The 8,649-nt window shown below is 31.2% G+C and overlaps 1 protein-coding gene across 1 annotated transcript; it reads right to left on the bottom strand.

The window, feature by feature from the left end:
- Positions 1 to 559: 559 nt before the first annotated feature.
- Positions 560 to 4,802, bottom strand: LOC101498462 (uncharacterized). Its single transcript, XM_004490373.4, has 6 exons — positions 4,471 to 4,802; positions 3,594 to 3,684; positions 3,336 to 3,490; positions 1,554 to 1,581; positions 1,279 to 1,387; positions 560 to 846 (listed from the first exon to the last, which is right to left on the bottom strand). The coding sequence occupies exons 1-6, from the start codon at positions 4,648 to 4,650 to the stop codon at positions 765 to 767; spliced, it is 645 nt and encodes a 214-aa protein (XP_004490430.1). The 5' UTR covers positions 4,651 to 4,802; the 3' UTR covers positions 560 to 764.
- Positions 4,803 to 8,649: the final 3,847 nt, after the last annotated feature.

The raw sequence follows: 8,649 nt of genomic DNA on the forward strand, positions 1-8,649 counted from the left end.
TAATCTTAAATGAATCTTATAAAAAGGATAAATAAATTTTTAAAAAAAGCTATTATTTGTATGCAACAAGTATTCGTTATCGCTGTCACGAAAAGTTATCCAGCTAGTTCCATTTATAAACCATCATAATTTATGTAATTGACATTAGCTGCCAAATGTTTTACAGCACTTATGCAATTTTTAAGAAAACATAATTGAAAGCGTAAAATATTAAAATATACTTAATTTTTTGAGTGAAAATTCTAGATATAATAATATAAAATGTAGTTAGACACTTTATTTGAAATAGCTCAATTTACTTAGTTAAATTGATTTAAAATGAAAAAAATTAATTCAATTCAACCAACGCATTTTAATAATATATGCAATTCATATAGATATTATATATTATTTTTTTGAAAATAATTATATATTGTTATTTACTTCAAAACAATTTTGTCACTTCAAAAGCAATATCATTTTTCTCTGTTTCTCACTTGAAAGAGAAAAAAAAAACATAGAATAGGTGACTGATATAAAAGAAAAATGGCAAAGTTGCTTGTGTTTCAGGCTTGAGAAGTGAATCTGAATTGCACTGGGAACATTTGAATAGAGATATTTACAAGATCGAACTACATTAAGATCGATTGATATGTGGTGCAAACAAATTGAACTGTACACCAAACTGGGACACGAATGAAAACCAAACTGAATTGCAGCAGCACAAGCAAAGTACAATAGTTAAATTACTATATCACAATGTTTCTCCAAGCTGCATTGGCAAATCAAATTAGCTTTGAAATCACTTGACAAGAAGTCCAGAATGCTTTTGTTGCAGCCCTTAGAATAACAGGGTTTTGATATATCCTGTCAAGAATGAAAAATGAAACTGTCAACTAAAGAGAGGAAAAAAACCAATTCCAATAACTTCTATTGTTATGTATAAAAACAAAACAGCACCAAACACAGAATTAGCATCCATCCCAAGACAATATTAAGTGGATATATACTCCTTGTTGTCAATTGATGCTGGCAGAAAGTAGCGTTTTTTCAAAATTTGCTATTCTGTAGTGTTATGGCGCCACTTTAGCCACTATTTTACAACTCGTACTAAATAGCGTATCACGGAACAATAACAACTTGTTCGATTTCAACTATGCTATAGAGCAACTATTTGACAACATTGTGTATACTAACAGGCAATGGCCAACTGCATAGGCAAGCATCCCATATAGCATTGGTCGGATTATACTTTAATCAATTCCTTAATATTTGAAGGGAATAGGTGTGTCCACTTACCCAATGGCTGTAGCCCCCCATGATGCAACATTATAAATAACTTTGCTCCCATCCCAGGCCTTTCGAAGCTTTCCCTTTTTCTTTTTCACAGAAAATGTCTTGCTGAGCGCTGATAAAAACATGCCAAACTAAACATTAAGTAATCTATTCCCAATCTTTTATCTAACTAGCAATCAATAACTGTCTGAACTCTGAAGTATAGAACAACAATTTATCTGGATAAAAAGGTAGCCAAGAATAAGTTATCATATTAGGAGGGAGACAATCAGACTCACCATCCTGGAGTTGATTTGGAGTCAAATCCTGCAAAAAGCAAAGCAATCAATTAGAGAAAGGATGGGCAACAGTAGAGACTTTAGATTAAAAATAAAAAAGAGCCAGATACATCAAATACAATATGATTCCTGTTATTTATCACAGTCAGACATACTTAAAACCACTTTCTTCACTGGAAGAGAAGAATAGAAAGAAACACATTCTTCAATACGAATGAATCAGTGATTGTTGGGATACAACTGCCCTGTCTAGTAAGATCGTGGGTTCCCCATTCGCAGAAAAAGAAGGGGGAAGACACTACGCACTGTTGCTGGTTAAAAACATAAAAAAGAAAATATTGAAGAATGGATCAAACCAACTACCCCATTCATGCACAAAATGAAAATAACTTGAAAAATGAATTAGTTGGGCACAACAGGACCGATACTCCCCTCCTCTCTCTCTCTCTCTCTCTCTCTCTCTCTCTCAACAGAAACAAACAATCCTAATTTTGATTTCTCTTTCTCCATCAGCCGCCTACCTCCTTACTGAAGCAACAGTTAAGGACATCCTCCCCCTTTTGCAAACACACAATCTTGCTAGAGATGGCATAGAAATGGTCACACAGGATGAGCAAAGATGGCAGCACAGACAGAAGAGACAATCAAACAGAGATGGACTTGTAGAGATGATTACGCAGACAATTGCCATTTTTGGGGCCTCTTTGAGATAGACAGATCTCACAATCTCAGCGGACTTCCTCAAATTCCCAACACAATCCCACTCAAACACTGTATTGGATGAAATCTGACTCGCTCAGGGGTAGTAAGATCTTAAAATCGTGCTAGTTTAAGATTTAACACACGATCCTGACAACACTGAAGCAAAGCACCTATAGACAATCATACCATGGAAAAGGCAAATATATGACCTGATAATACTTCTTCCTCAATAAATTTATCAGAATAGGGCTGCAGGAACAATCTAGATCTATATCCTCAAAAAAGACAAGGAGAGAAAAGGGTATATCTGGACTCTGGAGGTTATTGTTAATGCAATACTCATTTTGTAATGTTTTTCCTGATAGTCAAACATTACCATCTTTGAAGAGAAAATAAGCTCTGTTAACTTAATCATTAAGCACGCAAGTTTCCAGTTAAACTTTGGCAATTAATAGTACATTATATAACTATTCTATTCATTTCCATTCCAAACAAAGACTATTCTATTCATGTTAGATAACTCTGTGCAAGTGGTTGTAATTAAACCCAGCATACCACTATCTGAATAAAAAGCATGGCTTTCCACTAACACAAACACTACAGAATCACAGGAAACAAAACACCAACAAAAGTAAAGCAAAAGTGGTTAGGCATCCATATCCATCAACTGCGATTCAATAATATGTGTTAGACAGTACTCTTGACATCAATTAAAGATTTTAGTAGTTTTTAGTAATCTTAAACAAAGGAAGACAAACAGGGAAGAAAAACATTTAAAATACCAGCTGACCCAGATTGCTTAAAGAGCGTGATAGTAAACATAGAGGACATGTTAGAGAACCTTAGAAAAGGTTAAGGAAGGACAATTCCCATCATTCTTTCATGAAACTCAAAAAATCATTTCTGTGTGGAATTGGCAGCTCAACTGACAAGCATAAGTGTAGATTTTTGTGTTGGTCTAATTATTGCAGGCATTCATTCAGACTATACCATAAAACTACCGTATAACACATTACATTCCCAAGGTAAGGCAGAGCCTGCAGCATTATAACAAAAGAATATGCAGTTAACAATACATACCTTGGTTTGCTTAAGGGACAACAAATATGCAGCCATAAAGCAAGCAATTCCGTCCACTATATCATCTTCTCTAACAAGAACATAATCTTCTTCTTCAGGGTCAACACCATCCCAAAGATCATTTTCACTCACCAAATCCCATGAATTACATTCTTCTACAAAAATCCAAGCAAATTTAATCTCATCAAAATCCTAAAATCCAAACAACAAAGAGAAATACATTTGAAACACTGAGCACCAAGATGATTTGTTGCATACCGACTGTGTTCTTCAAAACTGACGCCTGTGCACACTCTAACTTCTCAAGGAAATCAGGGCACTCAAGTCTAGATTTGAGCAAGTCACACAACTGCACAAAGGCACACAAATAATGTCACATTTTGAAAGGTAATAGTAATCTCCAAAAATGACACAAAATTTTCCAATCAAACCACCAAACATGCTCAAGCAGCTCAACACTAGTCGCAAGCGAAAGGATCAACAGAACAACAACATCAACTATTTATATCACATCGCAACACTATAAGTAATAAACATAACCTTTGTCCCTAAATATAAGACCCTCTTGCAAAATTTTCTTGTCTTAGTTGATAAGACCTCCTTCAAATTTTCAGCTGAATTATTTATTTTTTATACTAATATGCCTATAATTATTTTACATCTTTATGTAACCAGCTCTAAATACTACAATGGAAAGATAAATTAATTCTCTCTCCTTGTAAAACCAATTCTTAGCAAAATTTAATACTAGTATCAACTATCTTAATTCTTGAGCTATAGTCCATGAGGTCCTATACTTATTGAATCTAAAACTAAAATACTAATATAAACCTCTTAATCGTAAATTTTCTCAAATTAGACAATACTAACACCAAGGAAATTGCATCATTCAGTAAATGAGCTACACAACAACACACACACAATTTTGCTGGTTTCACAGAAAACATCAAAAGTAATAAAAAAAACAAAACCCTAATAAACTTTGCAAGCTACCTTCAATTTAAATTTTCAATCACTAAATTCACAATTCGAATAATTAGCACGGAAAATCCCAAATGCTTAACCTAGCTTTACAAAAAAAAAAAATCAAATTCGAAATTTTTTTTGGATAAAAAAAAAAAAGAAAAAGAGTTACGTGATCAGCTTCTGGATCAGGGCGTGTAGAAGGGAGAGATTCATCATTGGAATCAGAAACGTCGTCGTCTTGATCAGAAGCGTTGATGAGTTCAAGGGCTCTCTGACACTGTTCCAAAACGGTCTGAAGGGTTTTTCTCTTGACCCGAACCGGGCTTGGATCGGAGATTATAGATTCCATTCCGGTTCGGAGAGAATGAAACAACGCTGCTTCGAAATTCGGGTTTTGTAAATCTCGATGGTTGTTTCCGATTTGGGAACCCTAGACGACGAAGGGAAAGGGAGAGGAAAATGAAAAGGAATATTGCTTTTGTTTTTCTTTGTAATTAAATAATAAATTATTGATTGATGGGTTTATTTGGGGTGAAAAGAAGAATAGTCACGTGACTTTTTAGGTTTAGTTAATTCTGAATAGAATGTTGTCGCGTGTGTGTTTTGGGGTTTGTCTGTTTATGGGATGGGAAGAAACAGAGAGAAGCTGGCTGGCTGGCAGGGGCAGCCGTCAGGATCCAATCATCAAATTGCTTGCAACTTGCAAAATCTCCATTTTCCAAGGTAGTAGGGTTTCTTTTTAGAGGGGTTTTACTTTCGTGTCTAGTTGTTGTTTCTTATTTATATTTTAAATATTTTGTAGGTTTAAATATTTAAAAAAATAAATAAATTTATATACTTAATTAATGTAAGAAAACATTTACATTGTCAATTAATCATACACATTAAAGTATTAGTAATATTTTATTTTTATTATAATTATTTACAAAATCATTCGTATGATTGAGCATGATTTGTCGTAAATTATTTTTATATTGACAATACATTAAAGTTAATTTTGTCTTTTTTGGTTTAAATATTGTTTTGCCCATGCTCTAAAGTGATAATTGAGTAAAGTGAGCAAATAAAAAATTATTATTACCAAAGATTTGATAATTCATGTGCATATAATATCAATAATTGATTTATTTTTCAACGATTAATATTATTTATGTTATTATTTAAAGTGAGTTGCTCACTTTAGAGAAACTAAATCTACGGGAGTTCATAGTTCAAAAACTAAACTGAATTGGACTACACTAATATTTGATTCATTTCTTAAAAATGAATTTTATAAAAAATGCTTAATTTTCTAATCAATTTCAATTTAGTTATAAACCGGTTTAAAACTGATGTATAAATATAAATCGAATTAATATTTTAAATTAAAATCGGTTTTGATTCACGTTAAAAAGGTTTTAAAATAGTTAAATTGATTTTGAATTAAATTTGATTAACGGATTTATTTTAAATATGTGATTTAGTTTATAAATGATTTAAATGGTTTGATTTTTTTAGTGTACTACAATCTAATATATCAATATTATCTAATTAAACATATACTTTGCACACTCCTAACTAAATCCAATATTTTCTATTTTCATACTTGTAAAATAATAAACAATTTTATTCTCCACAAATGCAAAAATTGTAGGTCATTGTCTTTTTTCTCTTCTCTTTGTTTTCCTTAGTCAAATTTTATCTTCTACTTCCCTCTATTTTGTTTTTGCTCAATATCCTCCACCATAGCATCCTTATTGTGAAAATGATATCTGCAAGTTTTCACATTAAAAAACAATTAGTATAAAATAAAGATTGTATTCACACGGTTTTTTTTTTAAATAACTTGTTTGTTTAAATAACAAGAGAACCATTTTTTATTTAACAAATGATAATATATTCAAATTAGCAAGTAATAATTAGAGATGATTTGTATAATTTTATATAATTAAAGATAGTTAAGGAATTCGTAAGGCTTAACTCAACTAGCAAATGTCGATATTGATAGCTTGTATACTATATCTTGAGTTGAAACTTGGAACTTCCCTATTACCATTTCATCTAGACAAAAAATAGATAGTTAAGGACACAATAAATTGTAAGAGCTAGATTGATTCAAATACAAACACCCATTGTTGATGTTTTGATGATGATAAAGTAAGAGACCAATTATCCACTAACTGGTTACTTTAAGAGTGCAAATAAGTTGATGACATAGTGAGAATCAATGTTATTGACTATCTGACATAAGTAACATAAGCAGTTGTGACTTTGTGATAAATCTTTACGATTGAAGCACAAAAAACATATTTTCAACTAATGAGCAAATGATTATGTTCACCTATGAAAAAACTAGTCACACCTTATAAGAAAGTTATGTTGATCAAAGCTCTAGTCTAAGACATTAGTTCACATTAATATGTGAAATCTTCAAGAGCAATATGAACATCGATCTTCAAGATGAAGAATCATTTTCAACGCTTTCAAGATAGAACACCACAGAGTACTCTTCAACTTTATTTTTGAAAATAACCATTCTCTTCTTCGGTCCTTTCAAGGTGCATCTGATTACGCCAAATTGCTCACCACTAAAACCATCACCCCAAAATGGATATCCACCTTTGTTGTTTATCTCTCACGAAAACTCACTCACTCAAGAACTATAATTAGAAAAAGTCTTTAATCTTGATGTAATTCTTGAATGAAAGTTTAATGAAGATTGAATAAAAGTGTTCTTCTCATACTGAAGGAACAACTCAGTATTTAAAGAGACAAGGTTAAAAATGAAAGTACAATGCAATTCAATAGAAATAACTGATTTATAACATCCAAAACTAAAATATGTAGGTCGTACGAATCAATTTAGAATTGTATGAAATAATTAATAAGTTTTCAAAAACCTCAATATTTCAATCTTGAACTGTATGAATTAAGTCACACATGCATGAGTCGACTTACACAATTCATCTGACACAAAAATCCAAATATGGTTTCAGGACCTCTGAAAGTCAATTCCCAAACCTATAAGTTGATTTAGGAATTTAAAAATAATTGTGGAAAGGTTTTTAATGCATTGAAAGATTTTCAAGCATGTTTCTAACATTCACCTAAAGTTATGCATGATAAAATGAAGTTAATAAAAATGTTTTTTTAATACAAGAACTTTGGTGGATATTAAGATTTAAAAGATCAACAAAGACATACAAAAGTATCTAACTATAACTTAGTTTTGTTATACATCAAAATATTAAGTCTATCACATGAAAACTTACATTTACAATCATTCTCACCATTATTCAAGATTAAAGATTACCAAGATTTACTAAAAACTCAACTTGTTTTTGAAAACAAAAGGGTAACTGTTTTGGATATACAACATTGAATTTAAATATCAATTTATAAAGTAAAAATATTGAAATAAAGACCTAAAGTTGGTTGAAATGGTTAAAAAGAAGTTGAGAAAGTTAATCATTCAAAACATCATATTCTAGTTATTTAATATTTATGCTACAGCAATGTGACTTTAGGCATAACTTGATATGTTTTCCAATAATTTTGAGTATAGTTTTCACTAAGATAGTCTTATTCTCAGTGTCACATTAGTTATAAACATGTTTCATTATAAACAACTATTAACTTTATGGACATAAATAACTATGCCTAATTATTAATTGTTCATTAATTTTCCAGTTGATTTACTCTATACATATGAATCAAACAAATCCACTTAGTGATCAAGCTACAACAATGAGGAAACGTTAAAAATAATTTGATTCAACATAACTTGCACATTCATAACATAAAATTATAATAATACTTAAGAATTCATAATATTTCCCCAACCAAAAGGTGTTTAGCTCATATTGAGCTAAAAAGCAAGCAAAATGCTACATGAGTACATTAAAAAAACATTTTCATCGCTTACATCAGCTTAAAACAAAGATTAAATGGAAGTTAGAGCTATTAAAAATTGCTACAAAAGTAGTAGAATCCAATAAGAATTCTCAAGTAGCCTCCTTAAGTCCTTAATTGAAGATATGCTTCTTGGATCTTAAAATGTTGGGGAAAATGAGATGGAAATGGAAGGAATTTTAGGGCTAGTGATGGTAGTGACTGCTAGAAGAACTTAGGTCAGAAATTATAGTCTCCTCAAAGTTGTTAGGTATTCCTTTATATAGGACAACTGTTAGGGACATTCTCGGTGTTGATTACTAGAAGAAATTAGGTCAAAATTTCTAGCCTCCTCGAAGTTGCTAGGTACTATCCTTTATATATGACAACTTTTAGGGACATTCTATTTACTACTTTTTGGGTCTACTTTGTCTTTTTTCTCATAATGTCTTTGGCTCAATTTCCCAATGATAAAATA

Source organism: Cicer arietinum, chromosome 2 (genome assembly GCF_000331145.2).
Source record: "Cicer arietinum cultivar CDC Frontier isolate Library 1 chromosome 2, Cicar.CDCFrontier_v2.0, whole genome shotgun sequence".
In the NCBI taxonomy this organism is placed as follows: Eukaryota; Viridiplantae; Streptophyta; class Magnoliopsida; order Fabales; family Fabaceae; genus Cicer; species Cicer arietinum.

What these genes read in the sequence shown, in the direction of transcription:
- LOC101498462 (XM_004490373.4), bottom strand. Translation starts at nt 4,650, where the DNA reads ATGGAATCTATAATCTCCGATCCAAGCCCGGTTCGGGTCAAGAGAAAA. An exon ending in CTGATCCAGAAGCTGATCAC is followed by an intron (nt 3,685 to 4,470) that starts GTAACTCTTTTT and finishes GCCTTTGTGCAG; the next exon opens with TTGTGTGACTTGCTCAAATC. An exon ending in TGTCCCTTAAGCAAACCAAG is followed by an intron (nt 1,582 to 3,335) that starts GTATGTATTGTT and finishes TGCTTTTTGCAG; the next exon opens with GATTTGACTCCAAATCAACT.